The 16968-nt window shown below is 42.8% G+C and overlaps 1 protein-coding gene across 2 annotated transcripts; it reads left to right on the top strand.

The window, feature by feature from the left end:
* Nucleotides 1-1426: 1426 nt before the first annotated feature.
* Nucleotides 1427-16634, top strand: LOC126987715 (telomere length regulation protein TEL2 homolog). 2 transcript variants are annotated; one of them, XM_050844921.1, is made up of 10 exons: nucleotides 1427-1613; nucleotides 5866-5945; nucleotides 7120-7384; nucleotides 8705-8841; nucleotides 9078-9159; nucleotides 9383-9587; nucleotides 10221-10477; nucleotides 10790-10851; nucleotides 11092-11373; nucleotides 12919-16634. In XM_050844921.1, exons 1-10 carry the CDS (start codon nucleotides 1573-1575, stop codon nucleotides 15546-15548), a joined length of 4041 nt encoding a protein of 1346 aa, XP_050700878.1. In that variant the 5' UTR covers nucleotides 1427-1572; the 3' UTR covers nucleotides 15549-16634. The 2 variants fall into 2 exon arrangements, with proteins under 2 accessions (XP_050700878.1, XP_050700877.1); XM_050844920.1 differs by having other exon boundaries at nucleotides 10218-10477.
* The last annotated feature ends 334 nt before the right edge of the window (nucleotides 16635-16968 follow it).

Raw genomic sequence — 16968 nt, 5'->3', positions numbered from 1 at the left:
TGATTGATTGATTGATTGATAGTTTATTGTTGCAGGTATGTACGTGTTCTCTTTACAAACCTCGAGTTATTTACAATATTAATGGAAGCCAGTCTGAGTGATATAGAGAGGCAGATGGTCATGTCCTTTCTCCTTAATTACTTTGTGAAGGATCTGAAATCTGATGTAAATTAACAGTATATAGGCCTATTCAGCTTACCAATTTTAATAGATGAACGTATATATAGGCAAGATAAAGACAGTTCAAGACAGAAAAGGAATAAAGACAAAATGAGCAAGATAAAGAAGGAATAAAGACAAAATGAGCAAGATAAAGATAGTTCAAGATAGGAAAGGAATAAAGACAAAATGAGCAAGATAAAGATAGTTGAAGACAGGAAAGGAATAAAGACAAAATGAGCAAGATAAAGATAGTTGAAGACAAGAAAGGAATAAAGACAAAATGAGCAAGATAAAGATAGTTCAAGACAGGAAAGGAATAAAGACAAAATGAGCAAGATAAAGATAGTTCAAGACAAGAAAGGAATAAAGACAAAATGAGCAAGATAAAGATAGTTCAAGACAGGAAAGGAATAAAGACAAAATGAGCAAGATAAGGACAGTTCAAGACAGGAAAAGAATAAAGACAAAATGAGCAAGATAAAGATAGTTAAAGACAGGAAAGGAATAAAGACAAAATGAGCAAGATAAAGATAGTTCAAGATAGGAATTAAAGGAAAAAAGACAAAATGAGCAAGATAAAGATAGTTAAAGACAGGAAAGGAATAAAGACAAAATGAGCAAGATAAAGACAGTTCAAGACAGGAAAGGAATAAAGACAAAATGAGCAAGATAAAGACAGTTCAAGATAGGAAAGGAATAAAGACAAAATGAGCAAGATAAAGACAGTTCAAGATAGGAAAGGAATAAAGACAAAATGAGCAAGATAAAGACAGTTCAAGACAGGAAAGGAATAAAGACAAAATGAGCAAGATAAAGACAGTTCAAGATAGGAAAGGAATAAAGACAAAATGAGCAAGATAAAGACAGTTCAAGACAGGAAAGGAATAAAGACAAAATGAGCAAGATAAAGATAGTTCAAGACAGGAAAGGAATAAAGACAAAATGAGCAAGATAAAGATAGTTCAAGATAGGAAAGGAATAAAGACAAAATGAGCAAGATAAAGACAGTTCAAGACAGGAAAGGAATAAAGACAAAATGAGCAAGATAAAGATAGTTTAAGATAGGAAAGGAATAAGGACAAAATGAGCAAAATAAAGATAGTTCAAGATAGGAAAGGAATAAAGACAAAATGAGCAATATAAAGATAGTTCATGATAGGAAAGGAATAAAGACAAAATGAGCAAGATAAAGACAGTTCAAGATAGGAAAGGAATAGAGAAAGACAAAATAAGATAATATGTGACTGAAGAAGGCGAGTTGGCAACGCTGCGGGTGAGTGAGAGTGACGTGTTGTGGCCATGTTGAGGGGGGAGTGAAGGCTCGCACTACATATTTCGCCCTTATTATCCACTCCGCGGCCATTATCACGTCCCTGGTGTCACACGCGAGGACTCGAGGACATACCCGCAATGCTGAACATGTGGAAGGTGCGGGAGCTGACCGAGAAGGTGTAAGTACAGCTCAAAGTAAAGCCTGGGAGGGATGTGCCACCTCTCAGCTGATCCTCGGGCCTGGGTCATGTGCGGGGCCTTGGATGACCTCTGGGGCGCCGGGGCAGGGGCGGGGTCATCATGAGTCAGCGGGAAGACGTGTGGTGAGGTGTGAGGTGAGGATGAGGTGCCTGGCCTGTCCCACCTCGAGCCCTGTGATGTAATGGCCAGGTAAGGTCCGGAAGGTTGTGGTCGGCTGGTGTTGAGGAAGGGACGGTCACCTCGAGCGAAGTTTATGCTTATATGATGGGATTTATGGATTCTTGTTTGGTTCCTGTATTGTTTTTCTCTGTTCCTTTCCTATCCTGAACTATCCATGTTTTGCTCTTGTCTTTCTTCTCATTACTCCTTTCCTTCCTTGGACACACCTGGTTAACTCACCTGGATTTATGGATTCTTGTTTGGTTCCTGTATTGTTTTTCTCTATTCCCTTCCTATCCTGAACTATCCATGTTTTGCTCTTCTTGTCTTTCTTCTCATAACTCCTTTCCTTCCTTGGACTCACCTGGTTAACTCACCTGGATTTATGGATTCTTGTTTGGTTCCTGTATTGTTTTTCTCTGTTCCTTTCCTATCCTGAACTATCCTTGTCCTGCTCTTCTTGTCTTTCTTCTCATAACCTACCTTGGATTATCTTTATCCGGCTCAATTGCCTATAGCTTCCTCTCTATCTTGAACTATCTTTATCATGCTCATCTTGTCTTTCTCTCTTTCTTATCTTGAACCATCTTTGTCCTGTATGCCGGCAAATCCCCCCCACAATCACTTGTCACCACAACACACCAACACTTAACAATTACACTTGATTCAGTTCCTTCCCCTGCACACCTGGCTCCCCCGTCCCCCCAACAGCCAACAAATATGCGTGTTATGCACCTGTACGGGTGCCCTGCGCATCATATATCCAGATCCAGATCCGTTAACCCTTAGATTTCGGCGATCGTATATATAAGTACGCTACCACACGCCCCACCCGTACGGGGATCATATATATAATCATCACACTCTACGCTCCCTACGTTTCAAATATACTGCCAGTTCTTGACTCGGAAGAATGGTGGAGGCATCTGGCATCTGTACACACACTCATTCGTCTCCAGCGCACAGCCTACCGAAGGCCACAGTTCATTTTCCACTTTTGTTCGGAATACATCTGTCATGTCTCGTGACGCGTCAAGCAGTTCCTCCGTCTGGGCGGAAGTAGATCGCGGGCGAATCAATGTGACAGTGACTCTGATGCCTGCTATGGTAGTGACATTGACAGAGGAGGGTGGGGCAAGTAGGTAGGTAGAGAGAGAGAGAGAGAGAGAGAGAGAGAGAGTGTGGGGTGCTTCCACGCGACGCGTCACGGCCACGAGAAAATGCGCAATATATTGGGCTGTCATAACTTTTTTATTATTATTAGGAGAGGTTTTATTACACCACCATATATACTAGATGAATATACAATTATTGCAAAGAAGAAAGACACCATTTCCACCTCTTTTAAATGTCTAAATTTTCCCCGTGCACAGCATCCAGAGAAATATATCACCACCCGTACTCTAAGGGTTAAGGAGGTCGAGGAGGGGCCAAGCCACCCCCGTTAGGTAGGTTACGCCAGGTTACTTTATTCGGCATGCAGTGTGGGCCGGCAGAAATACGCACTGCAGGACGGGGCGGGGCAGCGGCAGGGGTGGGTCCACTGCACTGGCTGGGAGTGGGGCAATGGTGTGTGCACCTCATATCTCTTGAGTCGTGAGGTGACGGAAAACATGTTAAATCTTTAAAAATCATCACCGACCTTATTATTAATTTCCTGTGGGTGATTTTCAGGAAAGCTAAACCTCCCCCTCATATTCTTCCTTCAAAATAAAAGAATTCAAGATCTTACACATAACCATTTACAAAAAGATTACCACACATAGTTTCAGCGGCAAAGCAAAACTGGCCCTAATTAATACATTGTGCTGTCCACTTTTACTACTACTGCTGCTGCCTCTCCCAAATGTCCTTGAGCTCACAGTACCCCAAAATGCAATGGCTATATCAACGTGCATTGTAATGTCCGAAACAGCAATAATACCAACCTCTTTGGCACTGGGGCATGGGAAGGGTCAGCGGGAAGGTATATGGTGTGGTAGTACAGGCATTATTCAGGCTTAAAATGAGGAGCTTAAATCTGGGCTATCCTACCTCTTGCATCCTGAACCTTGTCATGTCTGGTAATTTCCAGAAGATTATTATTGTGTCAGTTTCAAAGTTTTAAGAAGTTCATAGTGTTTTAGCCTCAAAGAATGTATTGCTAGTGTGTTATGGGTCATGTTACACCTTTGAAGGCTTACTGTGAGCTCAAGGACATTTGATAGAGTAGCTAGCAGTAGTATTAGTAATAGTAGTAGTAGTAGTAGTAGTAGCAGTAGGCCAGAAGTAAAGGGAGAAGAAGACAGGAAATGGACAAGAGAGTGAAAGGGACCAAGAAAGAGATGAAGGGAGAGAGACAGTGAGTGGGTAGAAGATACCAACAGGAGTGGAAGAAGAGGGAAAAATGCCATAAGAAGAGGAGGATTAGGAAGGAGTGTGTTGCCAGTGTGTTATGGATCATGTTACGCTTGGGTGGGTTACTGTGGTTTCAAGGTCGTTTGGGAGAGGTGACAGTAGTAGTAATAGTAGTAGATAGCGCACTGTATTAATTAAGGCCAGTTTTGCATTGCCACTGAAACTATGTATGGTAATTTTTTTGTAAGTGGTCATGAGTAAGATCTTGAATTCTTTTATTTTAAAGGAAGAACATGACGGGGAGGTTTAGCTTTCCTGCACATTCCATTTCTGGGACACTGAAGGTGAAATATGATGCTTTTTCATCCAGAGATAGTTTTATTTTCTGAAATATAGCTCTGAAAATGAATGAATTTATTTCCTATCATAACAAAGGTATAAAATATAATATAACCACAACAAAAGCATCTCAGTGTCTTGTTAAAGTGAGAATTACCACCTCAGGCTCATGAATGATGGAAATAAGCACAAAACCATGAGGAAGGTAGACTCCGATTGCCTCGATTGCCATATAGATGAGGGTGCAATGTGAAGCAGTACATTTTTTTTTTTCAGCAGAGACATTTCAAGGGCGTAAAAAAAGAAGAAAGCAATAATGAAAAAAAAGCCCGCTACTCACTGCTCCTGAATAGAGTACAAAGGAGTGGCCAAAAAGAAAAATCAGTTTCGGGAGGAGAGGTGTCCTGAGTGAGTGGGAGCGAATGGACGTTCTCTTTGTGTGCTCCTGAAACTGCTGACTCAGCCATGGCGAGCAGCAGGAGTAGGACTCTTGAGAGACGTGTGCTGCGTCTGTGAAGGCTTTTCAGGTGATAAGTGGATTGCATTCTGTTTGTGCCCTAAGTGGTGTCATGTGAAGTATGCTCATCTGACAGGGGTCAAGCAGGATAACATACCCAAAATAAACTGGGTGTGTTTGCCATGCTTACACAAGGCATCTTTAGCAACCAACATTGTGGAAAAATTGGATGAATTTAACCGTCTTGCGCACTGTAAGTTTCCAATAAGTTTCCGTTCCACTCACCATGCATTTCTCAGACCCGACCGGCCTTTTTTTGCCCGCTGCGATACTCTACATTCCAGGACTTATTTTACCCTCACAGATATATCGTACCCCAATAAATTTGGTATCAATGGCTTCATAAAAACTTTTACTAGAACATGCGCAAATAAAAATAGAGGAAAATAAACAATACAAACTCGTTTCAAGTCTCCGTATAGAGTATTGTAGACAATAAATCCTAAGTACCAACTTTTCCCTAGCTAGCTAGCTAACTCAAAATTTTGTCAGCCAACTTTTTTAACCAAATATACGTTTCAAAGCAGAATTTAGTGAGGATTATTATGGTATCCTCAAAGTCTTCATACGCCTATTAGTTCCCGAGTTACACCAAAAAACCCTTTTTTTTTTTTCGAGGTGACCGACCCCTCATCTTTCCACTCCTCCTCCCTCCTCCTCATTACTCCTCCTAATCTATGCTCCTTAGAAAGGTTGCCATATGTTACAATCAAGGGTAAAGAAAATGACTCGGTTTATATTGAAAGAGTAACAGGTAATGTTATTTTCTGCAGTCATTCCTAAAGTTTAATACAAAATGTCCTGTTGAAAGGGTAGGAGGTTATGTTATTTTCTGTAATGACTCCTCAAGTTAATACATAATGTCCTGTTCCTTCCAGCACCAACATGGTCATGAACTACACAGAGGTGGAGGCCAAGGTCCGGGAAGCCACCAATGATGAGGCGTGGGGGCCAACAGGTGAGCTGCTTGGTGTCCTTGAAGCATCTCAGAGGAATATATAATTAGGGGTGTGGAGTTGGATGTAAAAAATTTCAACTCCGACTTCAGAAAATTTCAAGGTTGTGACTCTAACTCCACACCCTTGTATATAATGATTGGCCTCCCTTGATTATTGATGGTTGGTGATTGATGAAACAATAGGAGACTGAGGGATTTATATTGTATTCATAAAAGATGTAAAATAGGATAGATTACAAAAAGTAGAGCTTAGGCTGCAGGCAAGATTAGTGAGAAAGTGCCAGGTGTAATTTATATCAGCGAGATAATCATTTTATCTTGATAGTGAAGCCCGCCTTGAAGATGAATTGTGCGTAATATTTGTTTTGTTTTGTTTGATGGGCGGCTCATTATGTACAACAAGCTGTAGGCATAGTTTTAACCGTGTAGCAGCGACGGGACAAATTTGTGCCATGATTTAAACCCCCCAAAATAGATGATACATAAACTGATCACAAATGCTTTGATATATATTCTGAAATGGCTTGTGTAAGTGATGATTTTTTCTCGTTTTACTCGCTTAGAGGGACCATTAACCCGGTAGCTGCGGGGACCATGTTTCTTAAAGGCAAGAAAAATGAGAAACAATCATCACTCACGCAAACCATATGTATCAACATATTTGTAATCAGTTTATGCATCATCTATTTTGGGGGGTCTTTATCACGGCACAAATTTGGCCCGTCGCTGGTACACGGTAAAGCCACAAATTTGGCCCGTCGATGCTAACGGGTTAAGAAACATGATACCCGCTGCTACCGGGTTAAGGGCATTTTAAGGGTGGTGTCACAGCTCTGATGATCATAATCCTTCATATTTATGAATGCAGAATAACTAGGATCAAGGGGTGGTAGTATTTTTATGGGTCAAGCAAGAGATATATATCAAGGCAGCCATTATAAATAAAAATTCCTTGCGCCACTAATGGGCTGGGGTCATCCAAGAGACCCCTCAAGAAAGCCTACTGGCACTGTAGGCAGCACCTAAAAAAATAAAATGCCACTGTGTTATGTGTTCCATTTCACTTCTTGATTATACTCTCTCTTTCTTTGCTTTGTTTATGAGGTTTATCTTGAACCTTAGCTCTCCGTCACCACCAGCACCAGTTCTGCTCATAAGAGAAATCCTTTGGCAGGTCCCCAGATGCAGGAGTTGGCACAGTCCACATTCTACTATGAACAGTTTCCTGAGGTCATGGGCATGCTGTGGAAGAGGATGCTGCAGGACAACCGTGCAGCCTGGCGCCGCACCTACAAGTCCCTGCTGCTGCTCAACTACCTGGTCCGCAACGGCTCAGAGAGAGTCGTCACGTCCGCCCGGGAACACATCTACGATCTGAGAACCTTAGAGAATTTCAAATACATGGATGAACATGGGAAGGATCAAGGGCTAAATATTAGGTAAAGTGGCCTGCAGTTCAGAGGCAAGATAGGCACATTATGTTGTATGTTAACTGAACTAATTATATATATATAAGGCACTGTAGGTTAGGTTAGTTGAATGGGAATTGGAAAATCAGTGAAAGATACAGGGTTTGTGGATATGATGGTTGACAGTCTACCTTGTTCTTTTCTTTTGTTTAATTCTTAGGAATATACTGTTTTCCTGAGGAGTCTTTGAATTGGACTGTTAGTAACTTCGTCTGTGTACACCATCAGTGCAGCTAGTAGATAGCATCATCATCATCATCATCATCATCGTTTAACGTCCATTTACTCCCTATGGTGGGGTTGGATGGGATATGAGCCTCCTCCACTGTTGCCGGTCCATAGCCATTTCTTCCGTGATGCTCAGCCTCCTCATATCTTCCTCCACCACCTTTCTCCATGTCTTCCTTGGCCTTCCTGGTGGTCCTCTGCCCTCTACCTCAAAGTTCAGTGGGCGTCTCAGGATGTGTTCTTCTCCTCTTCTCCTCACATGTCCAAACCACCTTAATCTGGTCTTACTCAGCATATAGAAGATCAGATATAGTGCACGGGATAGAATCTGTGTTTAAGAAAAAAAGATGAGCTCATGTACCAGCATATTTCACCCTTGTATTCTGTTAGTTATTCCCAGTTCTTTTTAAAGCAATACATTTAATTCTTTAAAAAAATATGGCTGTAGTAATACTCATCTTCTGGCTGATGTTGACTCTGGCCATTTGCCTCTTACTATCCAGTGACCAGTTGTGATACGCTGAATATGAAAATTGCGTAATATGACAAATAAGGTCATGCCTGGCTGACAGTAGAGCTTGGCTGATTTATTTGTTTACTGCCAGGCACGTTATCATGTCATTTGAAGTACACACTGCTATACTTTGGCTGCTAACGTTGCTCTCGCTGAACCCATGAACATAATTCAAACCATATTGTAAAAGATTTCAGTGCTATAGACAGGTATACAAAAAACCCTCAGGCATTGGTGTCCTCAAATGCTGTTGATTACATTTTCTGATGTTGATCACGACGAGTCATGACTATGCATGCAGCTTCTGGGTAATCAGAATGTATGTATGAGGACTTGCCTATTCTTCAGAGTCTCTAATGCCGTATAGAGATTCACGAGGTGCTCTGCTGGTATAGAGATAAATGTGAACAGTCAAATAGTGGCTGCTGAAAAATGGGATTAATCTTAGAGGTACACAAGTAGGCAAAACAGTGTGTTAGCTTTTTGTTATCTTGCATATTAAACATCATATATTTTGATATGTTATACAATAAATATTTTTTTCTTAGGGTCAAAGCAAAGGACTTGATTGACTTCATACAAGACGACAACAGACTACGGGAAGAACGCAAGAAGGCAAAGAAAAACAAAGACAAGTACGTCGGGGTCTCCTCCGAGTCCATGGGTTTCCGAGGCTCTGGCAACAGTAAGTGGTTGGCTCTACTGAAAGTCTCAATTGCCTTTTACAATCTTTAAATGAAGCAAAAATAGTTTTCATGATGACTATACAAAACCTATGAAGCATTACGTTCAAAGTCGTTACTATAATCCGTCACTAATATGGTCAGTTTGGGTGTGAACTGAACCTCATCACTGTGTTGCTACAACCCTAGGAATATGTAAGGGTTGCAAAAAGGTCATTGAGTTCTTCATTTGTTTCAGGTGACTGGGACAACTGGGGGAGCAGCCGAAGAAAAGAGGACTCGGACTTCGGTTCTCGCTTTGAAGACTCCCCAAACATCAGGTAGATACAATCATTGCTCCACAGAGGTGTTCAGGGTTGAGGCACTTGAAGAGAGTGAGCTAACCTTACTGTGTGTTTCCTAGCTGTTGTCCTCACTCATATTGCTCTCACTTACCATTAACTTTACTGTCTGCTTCCTAGCTGGGTTGTCTTCACTTATATTGTTGTCACTGTTTCCTAGTTGCTGTCACCTCCACTCATATTGCCATCCCTTACCTTCCAGTGGCGATGAGGTCGAGGAGCCTGTTGACCCTGCTAACGAGTACCACGACGAAGAGAGAAGTCCCAAGTTCAACCGACCGTCCACCACCCTCACCCTCAGCAGCACCTCCAAAGCCGCCCCGCCACAGAAGAAGTCATCCAAGCCGTCAAAAATGGTGGATCTCGGTGCGGCCGCCACCTTTGGAATGGACCATTCTTCCTCGCAGGTGGGCTCTTCCTTCATATGTATTTTCATCTTTTACGGAGAAACCATTCAGTGGAGATGAGTCATATAAGAGGTGCATGTGGTGTTCCGAAATGGGATGGAGAAAGTAATGAAGTGTGTATGGGAGGCTTGGTATGGGTGTGACAGTGAAAGGAGTGGATTGTGGAGTGGTGGAGTGGGTGAAGCATGGTGCGCTGAGATGGTTTGGACACGTAATGAGAATGTAGGAGAATGAATTTGTGGAGAAGAGTGTATGAAGGAAGGATTAAGGGAGGGGGTGTCAGGGGCAGACTGCCTGTGAAGTGAATCAATAGGGTGAGTGAACATTGGAGTGAGAGAGTTGGAAGTAGCAGGATTGAGTGTGCTGAGAGGGAGTGCCAGAACAGGGAGAGAGTGAGACACTGCTGCCTCGGCCACCACCTGGAGAGAAGTTCTTGTGAGGGAGGAGGGCGTCGGAGATGTCGATAAATAGGCATTCTTTAAGCAGACCCTCAATTTTACAGACTAATAGAGGGGAGGGGTTGCCTGTAAATCCCCAGAGTCCAACTTTATTGAATGATATGAAAATGAAACAATAAATGGTCTCGAGCAAATAAACGAAAAGTTTCCCTGATCAAATTATTTTCCACAGCAGCAGTCCACTGCCTCTGCAACCACTACCACCAACAATAACAGTAACGTCAACAACAAGAATAACAACAACAACAGTCTTCTGGATGACCTGTTTGGGAGTGCCACCAGCAACGGCACGGCCAGCCCGGCCAAGGCTCCCAACCCAAGTGCTGCTGAGGATGACTTTGATCCCCGAGCTGGAGAGATCGGCGCTGAGACCAAGGTTGAATTTGGTAACTTTGCCGCCGGCTTCGCCAAGGAACAGCCTGAACCCAAGCCGTAAGTCTCTGGGTTCATTGCGAGTCTGGATAAAGAAATATTCACATGACTTGCTGATATCATGAGTATGTATATTAGAACAATCTTCCTTCATCTGTATTTCCTCCTGCCTATGATTTGAATTTTTTCAAGAGGAAAGTATCAAACACCTCTCCTCCTGAAATTGACCTCTCTTTTGGCCACTCTTCTAAGTTCTTTTTTTATGGGTCAGTGTTTAGCAGGCTTTTTTTCTCATCATTCCTTGTTTTGGTCCTCGAGCTGCATCCTTCATTGTAAAAAAATTATTACTGAGTAGGTTATTATTCTTTTCAGGGAGAGTGACTTTGCAGATTTCTCCTCGTTTCCCCAACAAGAGCCAGCGGTGGCCCCCAGTGGTGAGTAGCCTGCCTGACCCTTGGTGTTGCTGTATGCCTCCTCCTGAATGTAGTCCTGCACTGTAAATCTGTACATAAACAGATGATTGACAAGTTTTGTAGCTGTTGTTATTTTTTTGTTTCAGCTGTTTAGACTTCATTTCGTTTTTCCCTTCTTATTTTGATGTATAAGTAGAACTGATTTTTGTTTCTTGATTGCTTGTTCACAGCAGACTAAAGTGTGTGTTGTGTTTACCTTAGGTGGCTCCTCAAATGCTTCACTGTTGATGGGAATGATGCCAAGCCCTGCTGCCCCCACTAGCTCCACCACTCCTGTTGTTAGTGCACCAGGTGTCCCCGCTAATAGTAACATTGACCTCCTACAAGGCTTATTAGGGCCCAGCCACCCCTCCACCCCAGTCCCTTCAAGCACACCTGTGATTCCTTCCCCTGGTGCTAGTGCTGACTTTGGGGGAGCCAGCCTGTCAGGACTCACCCTTACACCAACCTGTGCCCCCCTTCAACCCATGTCCACCATGCCAAGTAAGTTCAGATGGCACTGTGCTGTGTACTTGTTTTAAATAATGGGGCACTTTCCTAATTAAAATTTTCAATCAAGGACTAGAAGATCATGGCTTTCCTAAAGATTTCAATGGAACAACATTTTATAAGTCAAGACTTCACCCGGCCTAGTTTGGAAACCTAGATGATGATGATGATGATGATCGTGGTAAAACATGACATGCAATTCCCTACTGACTTTGGACTTTGCGTGACTTTGAACTTCAGAATCATATTTTTTATTATTTGGGTCAAGACTTTTTGCTCTGTCTAGTTTGGAAGCTGAGATTATGATGGTGACTACCGTGGTGACATGCGACCTACTTGCTTTGGGTTTTGTGTCATAATCTCCCCTGCACTTTGAGGACGGGTACTTTTTTTTATTGTCTCCAACATTTATTTCTTGTATGTGTTACTTTTCTGTACATATTTCCTCTATTTCTCACTCATTTTTAACTTGTATCCACGTTGACAGGATGGCCATTGCCGTCCCCATAAACTCCACATTACCATTTATTTTTACCGTCTCCTTCATGACAACATTTACTTCTGGTAGGTCTTACTTTTCCATACATCCTTCCTCTGCTTCTCCCTTATTTTTCACTTGTATCCATGTTGACAGGATGGCTATTGCTGTCCCCACATACTTAACAATACCATTTATATTCTTCAGTTGCCCAGTTTTTAGTATTATTAATGTGCTCTGTTCACCATGTATATATACTGCACAGTGGGATAAAGTTACGCTGAGATGGTGTGGACACGTGATGAAAGTGGGGGAGAATGAAGTTGTGAAGAGAATGTATAAGGGAAGGATTGAGGGAGGGGGTGTCAGGGGAAGACCGCCTGTGAAGTGGATCAGTAGGGTGAGCGAGTATTGGAGCGAGAGAGTTGGAAGTAGCAGGATTGAGTGTACTGAGAGGGAGTGCCAGAACGGAGAGATGGAGACACACCTGCTGCGGCCACCCCCTGGAGGGAAGTTTTCGTGAGGGAGCATGGCATTGGAGATATAGATAGATAGATAGATTGAGGAGAATTATCGTGTTTGGGGAAAGTTAAGGAAATTTGAAAATCATTTGTGGGGTTTTGTATAATGTTATTCAAGACATGGTTGTAGGAATAAGAACGTTAAGGGCCGCTTTCACAGTCACTTCATTTGTTTTGATCGTTACCAATGGCGGCGATCGATGCTATAGTTTTCCACGTGAAACTGGCTGATGGGGTAGTGGCGGCTGCAGAGGAAGCGAGAGGTGTTGAGAGTGTGTGGCAAGGTGCGGGGCTAGGCTAACCCCGCAGCCGCCACTACCCCATCGGCCAGTTTTACGTGGAAATACTATAGCGGCGATAACAGCCATTGGTAACGATCAAAACAAACAAAACGACTGTGAAAGCGGCCCTTATTTCCACACCATGTCGCATAGAAATTAACTAGAAATATATTTTTGTTTTCATAATGATGTGTAGTACATAAAATAATGTTTAGCAACACTTGAATCCCAAACACAATAGCTTCATCTTGATTTTCAGCCTCAAGATCAGAAAGCAAGTTTGATATAGAGAGTGAGGACCCTGGAACACTAGATCAAAAGGAAGAGTTCACCAGACACAAGACAGAAAGGAGTAACACAGAAACTGAATCAATCCAGAAGAAACAGAGAAATATGACAGACAGTTTAAAAGATGCGCTCAAATCCAGCAAAGCCAACAGCTCAGTGATAGCGTCAGCTCTTGAGACAGTTGCTGGCTGGCTCCCCGGACAGGTAACCCCCCAGCAGTATGCAGGCACAGACCAGCCTAGTGAAGATGTAAAGGTATTTTCAAAGCACTTCTATGGTTCTGTATTTACAGGACTGATGGAGAACTATTTGGGCAATGGAGTCTTGAGGAGGTCAGAAAAGCACAAGAATCTGTATTATAATTTCATAGAAGCTGGATATCTTGAAGAGAATATTAGTATACTATTAAAAACTCTGCATGATGTTGACAAAACCAAATCAGAAATTCTAGTGACATTGCTGGAAAGGATCATGAAATCCAGCACCTGTGTCCAACAGTTTTTACTCAGGCATTGTTCACAGGCTCGCCACAGTGAAAAAGATTCCCTAGACTGTGAGGAAACTATAAGACTCCTGACATCATTACCTGATAGAGTTGCTAACAAACTCCAGCATAAAACTCCTGAGTCCTTTAGGCCCATGATACACTGCAAAGTCATGGCTTACCACATCCTGCAAGCTGTGTTCTTCATAGCTGACGGCCTCAAGCATGGCGTCTCAGGAAGTGTGGCACCTATTGGCAGACTACTGGGACAGCTTTGCCTGCTGAGTGACACACAGGCAGTGCTTGAGCCCCTCACTCACTGGCTTATACTATGGGGGAAAGATAATCCCATTATTCCAAGAGTATCACAAAAGATCTATTTTCATATTCCAGTGAAGGCAAAAGAAAAGTTCCTGTCAAGCTTGATGAGGATAGCTTTGGGCTCTAAGTCTTTGTCTTTGTTCCTAGGCAGCTATGACTCAACCTGCCCAAACACTAGATACTACATTCAGGAGTTTCTTGCGAGAGGCTACTTTCAGAAGAACACTGAAGCACTAATTGAGTACCTGGCAGCCACACAAAGCAGCCATGAAGCACTGAGGACTGTTTTCATGAAACTTCTTGAACTATGGTGTGATGAGCACTTAATCTCTCACTCCTCATTTGACCACCATGTCTACATAAGCCAAGGCCTGGTGATGTGTCTCAAGCACCTCACACAACAAGACACTGAGATCTTCAAACACGAGGTTATTGAGAAACTGTTGCCGGGCATTGCTTACCATCTGGAGAGTCCGAGTCATGACATGAAGCTGGTTGGAATGGTCATGGCAGAAGAAATAACCAAAGTGGCACACAAAGATGGACCAGCACTGAGCTTCAAGTACAGAGATAATGATGTCACTCGAGGATTAAAACAAACCCTTGCCGCTAAGGGGAGCCAAGAGCCAGAGATGACACAAGCTGAAGATAAAAACACAACTGGTGGATATTCCTGGGAAAGTGATTTTATTGCCGAGTTACAAGCTTTAGATATGCTGAGGGGAGGAGAAAAGCAAGTCGGGTGTAAGGAACAAGTGCTGACCTCAGTACAAAAAGCAGACATTCAGGAACAGAGTACAGTGCTGCCTTCACAAGAACCTTCACATGAGACGTCTCAGGAAGGCAGCAAAGTGGAAGAACTGGACAGTGATGATGATGAGTTTGAACCTTATGACATGTCTGCAGACACTCCAGAGGTCAAGGTGCGGGAGCCGTCCTACCCGCAGGAGGTGCTGGAGTACCTGGCCGAGGGGGAGGTGGAGAAGGTGACAGCAGCCTTGAGGGTCGCCGAGAAAATTGTACGTCGGGAGCTGAAACTGATGAATCCAGAATTGGCAGAAGAAATGACCAAGGTTGTTCTGCACTTAGAGGATAAATACAGCACTGAGGGATTTGATGAGAATCGCTTGAACACCCTCTCTGCCTTGGTGGTGGCACATCCCAGCCAGTGTGCCTTGTACCTGGGCTGTGAGTTTTATGAGCGTAACTACAACTTACGGCAGAGACTGGACATTATCCACACCCTAGGTCGAGCAGCCATTGAGTTGTCAGGAGGAGAGGCCACAGCCAGGCTCTCTTTGCCATCCCCAACATCAAAAGGAAAGAGTAAAAACAAACCTCCCATAAGAAATGAAATGAAGAATCTAGCCGGCTGCTTTTTCTTCCCCTTGATAAGTGGTCTTAGGAACCCTCAGCCGTACCTGGACCTCCTGGGTGCTGACCGCTTTGTGCTGTGTGAGCTCCTGAGGACCCTCGGCCTTATCATTAACGTCACCGGGCAGTGCGAGGCATCCCTGAAGATGATTGGCTGCTTGTTGGAGGTCACGTGGTCCTTGCGTTCACATAAGGACACAGAGATCCGCACTGCTTGCCTGGAAGCTCTAAACTCTGGACTGGAATCCATTTCAGACTCTGTGCTGCTGTCTCTAGTGTGTGAAGAGATGGCTGACCTCCGGGAGTGGCTGGCACTGTCCATACAGGAAGACAAAAACAGAAAGTGCCAACTCCTTGCCGTGAAGTTAGCCATCAGACTAGACAAGTGCTTTGCCCAGCAGATAAAGTTTCCTCAAGAGTAGATACATTCTTTGATTTCCCTGTTAGCAATGGGATGGAATTAATTTTTAAACACTCATAATTATCCTACTCATCAGGATGTGAGAAGCCAGCTGCTGTAGAGTATTTGTTGTTTCTGTAATATAAGAAAATTGTCTGACTTTATTTTGGCTCATAAAAGCCTTCCCAGAGACACAAAATTCCCAACATTGAACAATTAAAAGCTAATGACTATCCATGTTTTATACTGATGTTATTTAAGAAGCACTTTGTTCAGTAAGGATGAAAATGTATGTATCGTTTCCCTATGGCGATAGAGATGCCTTTCGCTTTGTGTTTTGAAGTGTGATTCTGTGCAGTCGGATGTCCCCAGAAGTGTATGTAAACCTTATAAACTATATTCTTAAGTTCATGAAGGGAAGGGAATGTAATTAATTGTACTCCTAGCCATCATTTGTGTCAGGATCTTTTAATCATTCACTTACAATGACGAGCACTGAACTTTGAGGTAGAGAGCAGAAGACCTCCAGGAAGGCCAAGGAAGACATGGAGAAAGGTGGTGGAGGAAGATATGAGGAGGCTAAACATCACGGAAGAAATGGCTATGGACCGGCAACAGTGGAGGAGGCTCATATCCCGTCCAACCCCACCATAGGGAATAAATGGACGTTAAACGATGATGATGATGATGATGATTACAATGACTGTGGATCCAAACCTGGAGGCAGAAGCTGAGCAGAACAGTCAGGAAGGTGTGACTTATAGCAGCTAGTAATGTACTGTTGGTTGTCTTGTGGTGCCATCATGCTCTGAGAAGTGGGTGGACATGATATTGTTGTAATTTTTTGTATTTTTTTCATTTTTTTCTTTTTTATGTGTACACCTATAGTGCCGGTAGGCTTTTCTTGAGGGGCCTAGATGGTAGTTGGCCCCAGCCCGTCATGGCGCAGGCAAGTGTTTATAGTGGCGCCATCTTCTCTTTGTGCTACATATTTCCTTTACCTTTCTGTACCTGATAGGATTAATAAGAAAACATGTACTTATGAGTGAGGGCATGTTCCTCTGTCATGCTGTCCTGTGAAGTATAATATTAAAGAGTAAAGAGCATACCATGTGTGTTTAGATTGCATTGAACAGTATGTTATGTACTGAAGGGACATGAAGACCAAGAAACAGGACTCTAGAAAGTGCCGAGGTAGCTCATCTTTGCAAACTTATTATTTATGTACTTTCCATCTTTTTTTTCTTTTGTTCGGATAGGCGTCTGGTGGGCCCTTTTTTTTTCCCTTGAGCTGCCTCCCTTGCTGTAAAAAAAAAAAAAAAAAGGAAGTGGGGTTACATGATGATAATGATGGTACAGAATATATAGACGTTACGGTCAGCAAAGGTCAACTGTTATATTACATTTCATACATTTATTCTATGCCATTCTGTGCTCACAAT

The sequence above is a fragment of the Eriocheir sinensis genome, chromosome 66, assembly GCF_024679095.1.
Source record: "Eriocheir sinensis breed Jianghai 21 chromosome 66, ASM2467909v1, whole genome shotgun sequence".
Taxonomy (NCBI): domain Eukaryota; kingdom Metazoa; phylum Arthropoda; class Malacostraca; order Decapoda; family Varunidae; genus Eriocheir; species Eriocheir sinensis.
This window is presented reverse-complemented; position numbering and strand designations above follow the sequence as displayed.

Coding starts and splice junctions, on each gene's coding strand:
- LOC126987715 (XM_050844920.1), top strand. CDS start 1,573: ATGCTGAACATGTGGAAGGTGCGGGAGCTGACCGAGAAGGT. Junction 1,614..5,865: donor CGGGAGCTGACCGAGAAGGT/GTAAGTACAGCT, acceptor TGTTCCTTCCAG/CACCAACATGGTCATGAACT. Junction 8,842..9,077: donor TTTCCGAGGCTCTGGCAACA/GTAAGTGGTTGG, acceptor CATTTGTTTCAG/GTGACTGGGACAACTGGGGG.